At 53.0% G+C, this 13,104-nt stretch overlaps 2 protein-coding genes across 7 annotated transcripts in view; both read left to right on the forward strand.

Moving 5' to 3' along the window:
• Nucleotides 1-21: 21 nt before the first annotated feature.
• JMJD6 (jumonji domain containing 6, arginine demethylase and lysine hydroxylase) lies at nucleotides 22-11,027 on the forward strand. Of its 6 annotated transcripts, XR_009537660.1 has the most exons (8): nucleotides 24-432; nucleotides 946-1,334; nucleotides 1,743-2,029; nucleotides 2,914-3,049; nucleotides 4,316-4,454; nucleotides 5,240-5,367; nucleotides 6,987-7,221; nucleotides 10,900-11,027. XR_009537660.1 is itself a non-coding variant. In XM_060134888.1 (7 exons), the coding sequence occupies exons 1-7, from the start codon at nucleotides 304-306 to the stop codon at nucleotides 7,000-7,002; spliced, it is 1,224 nt and encodes a 407-aa protein (XP_059990871.1). In that variant the 5' UTR covers nucleotides 24-303; the 3' UTR covers nucleotides 7,003-7,614. The 6 variants fall into 6 exon arrangements, 4 of the variants coding, with proteins under 4 accessions (XP_059990873.1, XP_059990871.1, XP_059990870.1 ...); XR_009537661.1 differs by lacking the exons at nucleotides 6,987-7,221; nucleotides 10,900-11,027 and adding an exon at nucleotides 3,517-3,610 and having other exon boundaries at nucleotides 22-432; XM_060134888.1 differs by lacking the exon at nucleotides 10,900-11,027 and having other exon boundaries at nucleotides 6,987-7,614.
• Nucleotides 11,028-11,982: 955 nt separating this feature from the next.
• MXRA7 (matrix remodeling associated 7) overlaps nucleotides 11,983-13,104 on the forward strand; it is a 29,829-nt gene continuing 28,707 nt past the window's right edge. Inside the window, exon 1 of the mRNA XM_060133715.1 lies at nucleotides 11,983-12,342. Coding sequence (XP_059989698.1) covers nucleotides 12,016-12,342 — 327 coding nt within the window. The 5' untranslated portion in view covers nucleotides 11,983-12,015. The remainder of the gene's footprint in view (nucleotides 12,343-13,104) is intronic.

A 13,104-nucleotide genomic window follows, 5' to 3' on the forward strand; every position in this document is an offset into this window, starting at 1 on the left:
CGTCTTGACCTTCCCAACATGGCGGAGACCCGGCGTGTGTGAGGGCGGACCCCAGAGGCTCGGAGGCCAATGGCTTATCGCAAGAGGCCGTAGCGGGCGGGGAAGACGGCCGACGCAGGCCCAACCCGAGGCTCGGGAGGTGGTTAGGGAGTGAATTTTCTGGAAGGCGACTTTAAAGGCGCCGGGCTGGAGCGAAGGACGTTTTGGTGCCGCCGCCGCCGCCCGGGTCGGGGAGGGGACGCACTGGTGGCAGGAAGCGAGCTGCGCCAGGGTCGTCGCGGAACCAGCTGGTGACCCTGCAGGATGAACCACAAGAGCAAAAAGCGGATCCGCGAGGCCAAGCGGAGTGCGCGGCCGGAGCTGAAGGACTCGCTGGACTGGATCCGGCACAACTACTACGAGAGCTTCTCGCTGAACCCGGCGGCCGTGGCGGTGAGCGGGCCGCGATCGCGGGCCGGGCGGGGCACGGGCATCCCCGGGAGCTGCGCACCTCTACCGGGGCCGGGGTCCGCGACCAGCACGGCCCCTGGAGTTACGATGGGCTCGCCCGCACCCCGCGGCGGTCGAGGTCATCGGGGCCCAGATCCCAGGGTGGGCCTCCTTCTATGCGCCGCAAACGCGCCTGCCGAGGCAGCTGGAGTCCCACGCCCCTGACGCCCTTCACGAGGCCTGTCACCCCTGCATCCCTTTGGGCGGCGGGGCCCTAGGGACCCCGGCTGTCAAAAGCCACGAGTGGAAGACGCGAAGCCCCCCTTCCCTGATGCGGTGGCGCTCGGTGCGCAGTGCCCGAACACAAGCAGGTCCTTTTCCCTCCCTAAGAGGAGCCGGAAATAGAATCTGGCTCCTTGGGTATGTGATTGCTAATTGGCCTTGGGGGACACCCTTAACTGCCGCCGGACTTTTTTTTTTTTCTTTAATGCGATAGGTCTTTTCTGATTCCCTCAGGACAATGTGGAAAGGGCAGACGCCTTACAGTTGTCGGTGGGTGAATTTGTGGAACGTTACGAAAGACCGTACAAGCCCGTGGTTCTGCTGAATGCCCAAGAGGGCTGGTCCGCGCAGGAGAAATGGACTCTGGAGCGCCTCAAAAGGAAATACCGGAACCAGAAATTCAAGTGTGGTGAGGATAACGACGGCTATTCCGTGAAGATGAAGATGAAATACTACATCGAGTACATGGAGAGCACCCGAGATGACAGCCCCCTTTACATCTTTGACAGCAGCTATGGGGAACACCCCAAAAGAAGGAAACTTTTGGAAGACTACAAGGTGCCCAAGTTCTTCACCGATGACCTTTTCCAGTATGCGGGGGAGAAGCGCAGGCCCCCTTACAGGTAAATACTGGGCAGTGGTGTGGTTATAATCTTGTCTACAACAGCAGGAGCAGCTGAGCTCAGTCAGCTAATCTGTTTCCAAAACAGTGAGTGGTTCTCTCTTGGCTGCACTTGGGACTTACTTAGAGGGCTTCTGGTGTCTGCCCAGGCCCTCCTGCCTGGGCATCAGGATTTCTGAAAGCTCCCCAGGTGATTCAATAGTTCAAGTCCAGCAGTAAGACATGTTGGTGATTTTTCCTTTTTCTGTTAGGGGTCAGTCCATGCACAATTTCCTCAGCGTTTCTGCGTACCAGAATGTGTGTAGTCTTTGAAATAACGATAACATGTTGGTGTAAAATTAAAGCTTCTTTTGTGGTGTGTACGTGTGGTCAAATTGCACTTCATATCTTGGATGTTTCCATCCTTTAGGTGGTTTGTGATGGGGCCACCACGCTCTGGAACCGGAATTCACATCGACCCCCTGGGAACCAGTGCCTGGAATGCCTTAGTCCAGGGCCACAAGCGCTGGTGCCTGTTCCCTACCAGCACCCCCAGGGAACTTATCAAGGTGACCCGAGAAGAAGGAGGGAACCAGCAAGATGAAGCTATTACTTGGTTTAATATCATCTATCCCCGGACACAGCTTCCAACCTGGCCTCCCGAATTCAAACCCCTGGAAATCTTACAAAAACCAGGAGAGACTGTCTTTGTACCAGGTACAGATGAACTGAAAGTACATTCTTTGAATTCAGTAATTTGTAATTTTGGAACACAACTATATAGGGAGAGTCAAAGAAATCCCTCTGCACGCTGACTCTGGGTGAACTGACTGGTTCCCGCCTCTGACCGTGATGTGTTGCTGTGTGGTCACATGCTCAGGGGGGCTGCTGTCCACGTTTCTTGTAACCTGAATGTATAATGACTGTTGATAAACTTCCTGTATGTAGAGAGCCTATTCATTTTTATTCCTAGTAGATACTTAGTGTTTTTGTTTATTGAATATGTTCAGTGACTTGTGCTTAATTTCTATAAATGGGGTTTTTGATCAGTGTAGCACTGGGTGGATTGAGTCAGGAAAGAGTGACTTAGGAGCCAAGAGGCAGGAAATCCTACACCTGAAAACTACACTTTGTTTTGATAGGTTGAGTGTGGGAAGTAAGGGTGTTCAAGATGGGCATTCTCCATCTAGAAACTGAAGAACTTGCTCTCTTTACAGTTCTGGTCACAGCTTTGGATTAATAGGGCTTGACCCGTTTATTCTGTAAAAGGGCCAGAGAACAGATATTTTAGGCACTGCGGGCTGGGTAGTCTCTGTTGTAACTGCTCAGCTCCGCCCAAGTGGCAGGAAAGCAGCCACGTACAATCCATAAACGAACAGGTGCAGCCACGCTCCAGGAAAACTTTACACAAACAGGTCGTTGGTGAGCGCTGCCCTCAGGAGGAGCATTTGCCTCTCTGGGTCCTGTGTCTCTCAAGCTGTCCCTTGTGGACAGGAATCCCCAGGTTCTGAAGTTTGTGGTGTTTGTTATGTGAAGTTTATGTCATGGCGCGATCGCGTGTAGAACCAATCCTGTTTAACTGTTTACTTGTTGGATTTCAGGAGGCTGGTGGCACGTTGTCCTCAACCTTGACGCCACCATCGCCATTACCCAGAATTTTGCCAGCAGCACCAACTTCCCTGTTGTCTGGCACAAGACGGTAAGAGGGAGGCCAAAGTTATCGAGGAAATGGTATCGGTGAGAGCCTTTTTTTTTCCTTATTTTTGCTTTGTTCCAACTTCTACCCCAGAGATAAAATGGAAAGAGTCCACTGGTGTCTTAACATGTGCTGATCTTAGACGGGCCTGGGAAAAGCCGGGGCCGCAAAACCTCACGGGGAGAGGAGAGTGGGTCCAAGGCCAGGGCTAGTTCTCAGGGTATTTGCCAGCCTTGAGGTGACAGGGTAAGACTGCATGTTTGATTGAAGCCACTCGGTCAAAACATGGTCGCAGTTGGGATTGTTCCTCGTTTTCTGTTTTGTTTTTGGTTTGGTTTGGTTTGGTTTCCCAAAGCTAGCGCTAGCAAAGGAAGCCGTTTTGTTTGGGTTTTATTTTGGTTATTTCTTTTTCTTACCGCAAAGCATTATTCCCATTTAAACTTATGACCTTCAGTTCTTGTGAGCGAGGTGACTGCCCTGGAGACTTAGCTCCTCTGTTTATCCACAGAACAGATACAGCACGGGCAGCGGCAGTGCAAGCCACCCCCAGCCACCCCGTGCCACTGTGTCCCAACCCTGACCTGGAGGGACCAGCTCTCGGGGTAAGAGAGGGATTCTGGCTTGTTCAGCGCTCAACCTCCCTGCTGAGAGGGCCAGCAAGGGTGGTGGCTTTGTTCTCCCCAGACTCTCAGGCATCTGAGGCCCACTGACTCTGTCCCGCAGGCCGCCGCGTGCTGCCGTTTGGTCACGCTGAAGGCCGTCCTGAACAGCAGGTCTTTTGTCCCTGGCTGCAGTGGCCGCCAGAATAGGTTCCAAGGGGAGGGCTGCCTGCTGCCCCGACAGTCCCGTTCAGCTTCAGCTTCCAGCGAGGGGGGACCCTCTCTGTTGCTTGATACTTCTTGTCTCTTACAAACCAATGTAACCAAGCCCAGCTCCCATCGTTAAGTACTGTGCTGTGGAAAGGAGAGGTTAACAAACAACAGCTAGGAAAGGTTCAGGAAAAACGACGAGCGAGAGAGATTGTTTCTCCCGAGGGGAAAACTAAGACTAACTCGAGGAAGATTTGCCTCCGTCTCAGCAGCACGTCTGTCTCGTCTGCACAGCGGGTAGCGAGTTGTGTGTGGCTAGTTTTCCTTTCAGGAAAGCCTGAGCAGCATGGGGGGTTTCGTCCCCAGCCTGTGGATCCGCGTGTCCTCAGCACCGTACAGGCGCGTCTAGGAGAGACAGGGCTCAGCTCTGAGTCTGGGGTACTGCGTGTGGGCGTCGCTGCCTGTCCCAGCACTGAGGACCCGGGTCTTGTCTCTCAGGATCTTGAGGCAGGAGCACCCTGAGTTGGCGGTGCTGGCTGACTCCGTCGACCTGCAGGAGTCCACGGGGATCGCCTCCGACAGCTCCAGCGACTCGTCCAGCTCCTCCAGCTCCAGCTCGTCCGACTCGGACTCAGAGGTGAGTCCGTGCTCGCGGCCTGGGCCTCCGGGGCTGGTCGCCCTGAAAACCAGCTGTGACCTTCGCACCTCCTACCCGGGAGGGAGGACGCTGGGAACGTGTTTCGCTTTCTTCCAAGAACTGCAGCTGCCCACGTTCTCGCTGTGGGGTGAATTTTGCCCATTTTACAGCTGTGCACGTACTAGTGAATCGTTACAATCATCTCTAGAGGTGAGAGGAGTGTCTGGGGATTCTGTAAATGACCCGGGACCACACAGCTAGCGGACACTGGTGTCGGGATTCCACCTCCAAGAATTCTCCAAACTTAAAGCCCACGTTAGGAATCTCCCCCGTGGATGGTAAACTATAACCCTAGAAACTCAGCAAATTCAGTCACCTTGTTTAAGCTAACACAACACTGGGTAAGAGCATCGGTGCTTTTAGCAGATGAAATGCCTGTCTCATGACTGTGTGATCCACTGATCCTGCCTCCTCTTTGGAGGAGGCCGTGTGTTTTATGAGTGTTAAGTGCTGTGCAGTGAAATTCCACGATGCCATCGCAAAGTGCTGGCTCTCACACAGTCTTAGAGGTGGATCTTGATTTCAAACAAACACCCCTTCTGTTAGAGAACACTGCAGGGACCCTTGGGGTCTGAGGAGACGGACATCCCGACTGTGTCCTAAATGGCCCTTTTGCCTCAGGGAGGCGTGGACAGTATCGTGCTGTCTCCTGAGGGCCGAGGTTCGTTTAGCGAAGAACTGGGCTGTATCCGACCGAACCCCTGTTTTTCTCCTCCCGTGTCCAGTGTGAGTCCGGCTCTGAAGGCGAGGGGACGATGCACCGCAGGAAGAAGAGGAGGACGTGCAGCGCAGTGGGAAACGGGGACACCACCTCCCAGGACGACTGTGTGAGCAAAGAGCGCAGCTCCTCCAGGTGACCGCGCGTGGCTGTCGTCTGTGTGCAAGGACGTGCTTGCAGCCTGCGGCAGGGCCCTGGGGGGCAGCCTTGTGGATCCTGCAGACCTGGGAGGGCCAGCGAAAGCCAGAGAATGAGGATGCTCTGGGAATGGGAGTCCAGTCACTTAGCATTTGCTACAGTAGCTTTTTTCTCCGCTACCTGTGCAAGTGAACGTGGCTTGTTTTATGCATAAGGGCGAGAATCTACGTGGATGGTGCCAAGGGAACCCTTTACATTATTTAATAATAAAAGTTAAATTCATTTTATATCTTGGGAACTTTTTTCCTGGAGAATACCAGAATATCCCCTTGTTGCTCTTCTTGTCATGATCTTGGGAGAAGATAGTGTTTCCGCTGGTGGGTGCCCTTGATGGGGAAGTGATAGTTACCGCAGTAAAGGAAGAGAATGCTGAGAAGTTACCCCATATCTTCTGAAGAGCCTGAGGCGTGGCCTCCTGCTTTTTCTCCCAGTTTGCCACTGCTGCTTTGAGCGCTTGCAGATTCCTTATAAAATCTTAATCATGTCTCCAATGGGTTTTGGTTTTTGTTCTAAACCCTATAGGATCTAAATAAATTAAAACTTGAGATAAAAATCCATAAGCTAATCTTTTTGCAAGCACCTGCTCTGGTGCTGGGCACACAACAGGCTCCCACTGAAGCTTGGTGACTCTGCGTGCATCCAGGGTCTTTAAACCGCAGAACCCTGTTGTCCATGTGCTGCTAGTTGAAGTGTCAACTATAGGTAGCATTAAGAGGTGAGGTTGTGGACTTCCCTGGCGGTCCAGTGGTTAAGACTCCGAGCTTCCAATGCAGGGGGCATGAGTTCGATCCCTGGTTGGGGAACTTCCGCATGCCGCCCGACAAGGCCCACCAAAAAAAAGAAAAAAGACGTGAGGTTTCAAGGAAGATAGTGAAATATTGAAGCCTGTGGGATTCTGTCTAAAGTCCCTGACTGCTGCAGCTGACATTCCTGTTATGTTCTTTGTATCTCCAAGCAGCCTAGCGCTTGCTTAAATGTGATGAACAGGACCTACGTTCCTTTCTGTCGTCTTTTCCTCATTCTCTGGGGTCTGGCTGGAATTCCGTGGGGGAAATTCGGGTGTCTTAATCAAGTGGATTTATCAGACTAGATGGTGCATTTCTCAACCCGAGTTGTCCTTTTCCCAGGCATACTTAGATTTCTCTTCTTGCTTTTCTAAGTTTTTTCTATATTGTGGACTTATATCTGCCCTTGGGGTGTGACTTTGTAAGAAAAGTTTTTAGAGAAAGCCCTGCCATTACATCAACCTGGGGTCCTGGGGGTCCTGCTTTTAACATATCCTTCCAGCTGTGCCGCAGCTGTGCTGTCTACATGCTGATTACAGGCAGTTGTACTTTCCTTGGCAGGATTAGGGACACTTGTGGAGGCCGTGCTCACCCCTGAGCAGAAGCTCTCCCTGAAGTGGCTCCCACGTGAGCTGTTGGCGGCCACCCAACTCAGTTTTCCTGTCTTCTGCTCCTACCTTCTCCTTTGTCTTCTTTGAATTTGGATAATCCTCTCTGGCCCAAGCTCCCATCTCCGGTCAAATGCTGTTTTTTTCTGCTTACTGAGACTAGATTGTCAAGAAGTTAAAAAACTCTGCATGCTTAGTGAAGCACCGAAGGCCTCCATGATGTCGCGTGAGAAGGTGCTGTGCTTCTCCTTTAAAACCAAGCTGGTCGACCGCAAGGCTGGAGGGTTGTGATCCTTTGAATGCCTTGTTGCATCTGTTGCCTCGCTGGTGTTGGTGAGGGACTCCCGCCGTCCACGTGGCCGGCTGCACGCAAGCGGAGACGCCGAGAGTGGTGAGCGGTGAGTTCTGTGTGAAGCGATTACGTGTAAGAAGGACCACGAGTGTGCCGCCTTCCTGTGTGCCGTCATCCGTCCAGAAACGCATTCGGTGGCAGTAACCCGGCCACTCACCACTGCCTAGTGCTATCTTAGGATTCGTTACTTTTTCTCCACAATGAGAGAGGCTGTTAGAGTCCAGGGATAATTTTGTCATCACAGAACTTAAATTATAAACAGGGCCAAGTTCTTAAAAGATTTGTCGCCATCATTCCCACCACGTGATCCATAAGTCAGAAGCTCTCACTCTGTAAGAGGGTTCATGATAGTGTCCCCACTTCTTGGACCTGCAGACATTAGGTGGGGATCGTGTTACGTGCTGGGAATAAATGCAGAGGTGGTGCCTCTGGCCTTTGGGATCTGTTTAGGCTTCTAACTAACTCTGGTAGGGACTGCCCAGCGGGTTCCATCTCCTGCCCTGTCAGTTCACCTGCTTGCCTTCATCTGTCCCTAAATTCACCCTAAGAGGGGGTTGTTGAGGGCGTGCCCCTGTGAAAAGCATTTTCTGGGCTGGAATGAGGAAGGGAAAGGGCACCGGTAGCTTGGGGCCGAGGAGCTTCACTGGTGCAGAGGTGTGTGGGCAGGTGGCTGGAGCTGTATGGTGTTGTCTCTCAAAAGCCTCCCTTCAAGCGGGTGTGAGCAGGGAACTCCTGGTCGCTTCTTCGCCACATATTCCACGTTTGATAGACCAGTTATCACTTCCTGACTCTCTGGGTTGGTCGTGTGGCTTTTACTCTAGAAGGCTGGTCCCCTATTTTGTCTTCGTCCAGTTTTCTGCATTCTGAAATGCCAACCAGAACACGCGTCTGGGTTGGATGGAACGTCTGCTCACTTCCTAACGTCGCTCTACCTGCCACTCCCCCTCCTGGCCCTCTGGCTCCAGTGTCTGTGGTTGTGAGCAGATCCAAACCCTGAGAGATTTTATTCATATTTGAATGGCATTCCTCCTCGTTTTTAAAAAACTTTTCTTGACATCTTCAAAATGCTTTTTTCCTTTTCCCAGTGTTGCTACCGGGCTGTCACACTCACTCCCTTTCCTCTAAAATCCATACCAACTGTGCCTCCCTCCACTTCAGTTTAAAGGATGAAACCACCAAACAGGCTTCTTGCCACCAGGGGGCGTGGTGGGATGCATTTGCAGCAGCAGGGATGGTAAAGTGAAAGTTTGGTTTGAGAGACTAGCCACCCAGTTTTACTTCCCCAGATACCAAAAGTGATTCCTGTTTGAAAAACAATACCCAGATATAAGGGATCCAGCCCGTCTGACAGGCCCGCAGTCACCTCTCCTGAAAGTGCCTGGGTAGCACGGATTACATTTGGGTCTTGCCACCCCACACGAATGACTGTGGGACACTCTTTCGTTGTCTTAACCAGGCCAGAGATTCAGAAGCCCCCCTTTTACTGTCACTGTGGGCCAGGCAAACACACCACTGTGGAAGCAAAGCAGGGCTGAGGTGGGGAAACAGAAAGCAGTGGAGTGTGGCTGGGTGATCACGGTGAGGTAGGAAGCAGGAACCAAGGGTCCATCTGTTCTAAAGTTAACCTTTTCTACCCACCTGGCGTGAGCTACTCCTTTGAGTGGTGTCAAGGATAGTAAGAAAGATACAACATTAAACTATTTTTAGAGATTATTTTCTGAGACGACAGCAGATCTTAAAACCGACAAGCTGGGTCCTGGAAGAAAGGATCCGGACTAATAACTACTGTAGAGGAGGAGTGGGGTGGGCGAGACAAGAGCGGGGGACGCAGGACATCAGGAGGGCTCTGGGTCTTTGGGGATGAGGGAGGTGCCAAAGGCTTTACCATCAGCCCAAGGTGGTCAGTGCTGCACACAGGGGCCTCTGGGGTCAGTAGTGCTGTTGTGTTGACGGTGATGCCTTTGAGGGGAGAGCCACCAAAAGCAGGGACATTATTCACGTTTTGCTCTCGCTTGCAGATGCCCATTTGTTAATTATTAAAACACACAACAGGGCTTCCCTGGTGGCGCAGTGGTTGACAGTCCGCCTGCCGATGCAGGGGACACGGGTTCGTGCCCCAGTCTGGGAAGATCCCACATGCCGCGGAGCGGCTGGGCCCGTGAGCCATGGCCGCTGAGCCTGCGTGTCCGGAGGCTGTACTCCGCAACGGGAGAGGCCACAACAGTGAGAGGCCCGCGTACCGCAAAAAAAAAAAAAAAAAAAAAAAAAAAAACACACAACAAATGTTTCAGCACCAGGCACTATTCTAGGTGCTGTAGACGCCACAGTGATAAACACAGCTCCCTGACCTCGTGGAGCTTCACAGACAGTGAAGTTGGCTGTTGTTCACAAGGGCCACGGGTCGGAGTGGGTAGAGCCGTGCATGTCCATCTCCGTGACCAGAAAAGCAAGTTCAGTCCTTACTAAATGCAAGTTTATGAGATCTTCATAAAAGAACATAATTATAATTATAGCTGTATTTTTAACTTAAGACGCAGCTTCTTTGTGAATCAGCTAAAGGTATTTAAACAAAGGATCAGCAAGAAGGTTGCTGGTGCAAGTGCTTTACACATTTATTAGAGTTTCCGCCTTGATATGCGTTAGGACTCCAGAAAAGAGTGTGGGGTGGAACCGGGGTTTTGCAGTAAATGTTGTAGAAACCACTGTCTAGGAAGTAGGCGTATAAGCACGCAGCTATAGGTTTCTTGAGTTGTATGTAGCATTTCCACAAATAAGTCGTTCCTGCTGTGTACTGGGTCCCGCTGATGGTTCCATGTGGAGTCTGGTTTCTCCTCATACTCCACCCCTCCCCGGCTTCTGTCGTGATGTTACACGGATGTTACATTGTATGCAGCAAAACTGCAGAGGTGGCTCTCAACTTTGTCTCATGATTCAAATTCAAAAACTTGGAGCACCTGGCCCCATCCTCTGGTCTCCCGGGAGCAGGAGAACTGGCCCCGCCTGCCTGCTTTCTCCGCGGGGACTGGACACTACAGAGGAACTGGGACTGTCTGCTGAGAGCCTGGTGCCTCCTCCGGGGTCACGTAGAGCACCCTGAGCGCCTCCTAGTTCTGCTTGGGTCTTACCCGTGGGGTCCGCCACCAAATGCCGGTGGGGCCGCAACTGGATTGGCATTTTTAACTTTTCACTGGGATGAAACTTGTTCATCATTTTAAATAAAGCAACTTGATTTGGGGTTGGGTTGTTTGCATTGTCTTGTCCTTGTTTTCATTCTTACTCATCTGAAAGTCAATAAACTGTACTGAGTTTGTCTGCACAATAGGACCTCTTAGATATACACTTGATCTTGAACAACTCAGGGTTTAGGGGTAACAACCCTCCCTACACACAGTGGAAAATTCAAGAAAAACATATAGTCAGCCCTCTGTATCTGTGGTTCTGGTTTCTGCAGCCAGCCTCGGATTGTGTAGTACCACAGTATGCGTTTATTGAAAATAACCCGCATCTAAGTGGACCCATGCCCTTCAAACCCATGTTGTTCAAGGGTCAACTGTATATTTTAAAACAAGGTGGACAGGTGACAAAAATAAGGCCCAAACACTTCGGCTGAAAGTGCCCCCTGGTCAAAAGCCAGTAGCCAAGAGATAAACCTCGCTCCACATTTTATAGCTGTGGGGCATTTTTCATCAACTGCGACTAAAATTCCTTTTGCGTGTCCCCCCAGTACTATGTGATGCAGCAGGATTAAGCTCACCCTGTGTGGCGCAGCCAAAGAAAAAAGAAGCAATAAGCAGTTCTTCAAAAAAAAAAAAAAGAGGCACTCACTCCTTCCAGCATCTTGGCTTACGTCAGATATCACTGTACGTTTTCTAAAAACGTATTAAATGCATCCTAAACAAAAACCGGAACCCTGGTTTTTCAGTGTTAGGCCTGTGTTTGGCATGATACCTTACAAACTTTGTCCACTCCTTGTTTTTTAAAAATAACTAGAGCAGGGTTTGGGAGTGGTAGGAAATGAAGTTTTCGGTTACACTGCATTTGTCTCCAGCATACACTGTTCAGTGACAGAGCCCTGGAAAGGTCTGGAGAAACAAAAACAGTAGGCTTCTTTTCCCTCATTCCACCCTCCTACATTCCAGAGTTATGAGAAGAAGAAAGACAGTAGGGGAAATAGAGTTGACCCACGGCACCTGGTGCTGAATTCCTGAAGCCCGTCTTTGGGGGCAGCCTCCATACCCTGAGGCCTGTGTGGAAGGCCGCTGGGTCCAGACCGGGAAGGGGCCTTCACCGGCCAGCACCTAGAAACGTCCTCTTGGTGAAAACGTATCAAAGCAACCCCAAGGAGTAAAAGCAGCTGGTGACGTGTCTGTAAAGTGGCTAAAAGTAAGCAGAGTTGGTGTTTTCATTGTCTTACAGGCAGTCCTGAGCTACCGTCTAGTGAACCCTCCTGTCTTTACTTGGCCCTTAGCATCCCCCAGCTAGCAATTCCAAAGTGCTCTAAGATGACCTGCTCGGGTCTAAAATGATGCCGAAAGGGCCCCGGAGTACTGGGTATTTCAAACTGCTTTTCAAAAGGATCCTAAGCCCAAAGCGTCGGGCCTGCCCAGGCAGGGAGGGCTCGGCCCTTCTCGGGCCTCAGGAGCACTTCCCAAGGGGCCAGGGCTCTGGTCCCCAGCAGCTTGAGTCACCCCCACCCCACCCCCACCCCCCACCGCGGGTCCTGGGAGGTCGGGGGCGGGCAGGGGGCGGGGCGCGGCGGGGGCTCCGCCCCGAGGCGGGGCGCGGCGCGGCACGCTCCCTTGGGGTCCCAGCGGGCGAGCACTTGGGCGGCCGCAGCGCGATGGAGGCGCCGGCGGAGCTGCTGGCCGCGCTGCCCGCGCTGGCCACCGCGCTGGCGCTGCTGCTTGCCTGGCTGCTGGTGAGGCGCGGGGCGGCCGCGAGCCCCGACCCCCCGGAGCCCGCGCCCCCGGAGTCCGCGACCCCGGCCGAGGCCAGCGGGACGCCCGCGCCGCTCGGCCCCTGCGCGGCGGAGCCGGCAGCCGCGCCCGAGGGGCCGGGGGAACCCAAGCCGCCAGACGAGCCCACGCCGCCGGACGAGTCCGCGCCGCCGGAAGAGTCCGCGGCGGCGCCGGCGGAGGCGGAGGAGCAGGCCGCCGAGGAGAGGCAGGTACGGACCCGCCCTCCCGGGCTCCCCTTCCCACTCTGGGGCCAGGTACCCTCCGCGGCTCGGCGCCCCCTGGCGCCCCCGGCAGAGCCGAGAACCTGGCCCCCAGTCTTGAGCTGGGCTGCCTCAGGGAGGGCAGGAGCCCGCGGACGGCAGGAAGGGAAGGTCCCGGCGTGCAGATTCAACGCCCTCCCCCGCGAAGTGTCGCCGAGCCTGTCTGAGTTGTGTTTTGTCGCCTGGCTGGCTTTCCTCTTCTTGGCCTCTCCTCCCCCGGCACGGGTCATACCCCACTCCCCACCCCTCACCCTCCAGCCCACGGGTTCCCAAATCCACGTGCATGTGGCTTGTTTCAAGGGCTGCAATGACAGTTGTCTTGATAGTGGAAAATATAATACTTAAAGAAAAGAAAGAAAAAAAGGAAAGCTGCCTTTTCTTTTTAGGCTAATTTGAAATCCAGATTCCTGAGTCATTTATGTGTGAGACCCATTGGGTGGGACTGAAAGAAAGGCACCGGACAATTGCAATCCTTTTTATTGCCGTTTCCAAACTGCACGGTGCTTTGCACACTCCCCCAGGGGCTGCAGATCAGTCGGGCCAGTGTGTAGTGAGGAAGCAGGATAAGGCCCTCCTGCGGCACAGCTGAGCCCCCCAAATCGGCCCTCCTGCTTCTGCAGTCCAGCAGCTCTGTCCTGACCCCGCGGCCGCCGTCTTGCTTCAGGATATCCAGATGGGCGTCTGATGGCTTGTGGGCACTCCTCTGCCCAG

Source organism: Lagenorhynchus albirostris, chromosome 20, assembly GCF_949774975.1.
Source record: "Lagenorhynchus albirostris chromosome 20, mLagAlb1.1, whole genome shotgun sequence".
NCBI lineage: Eukaryota > Metazoa > Chordata > Mammalia > Artiodactyla > Delphinidae > Lagenorhynchus > Lagenorhynchus albirostris.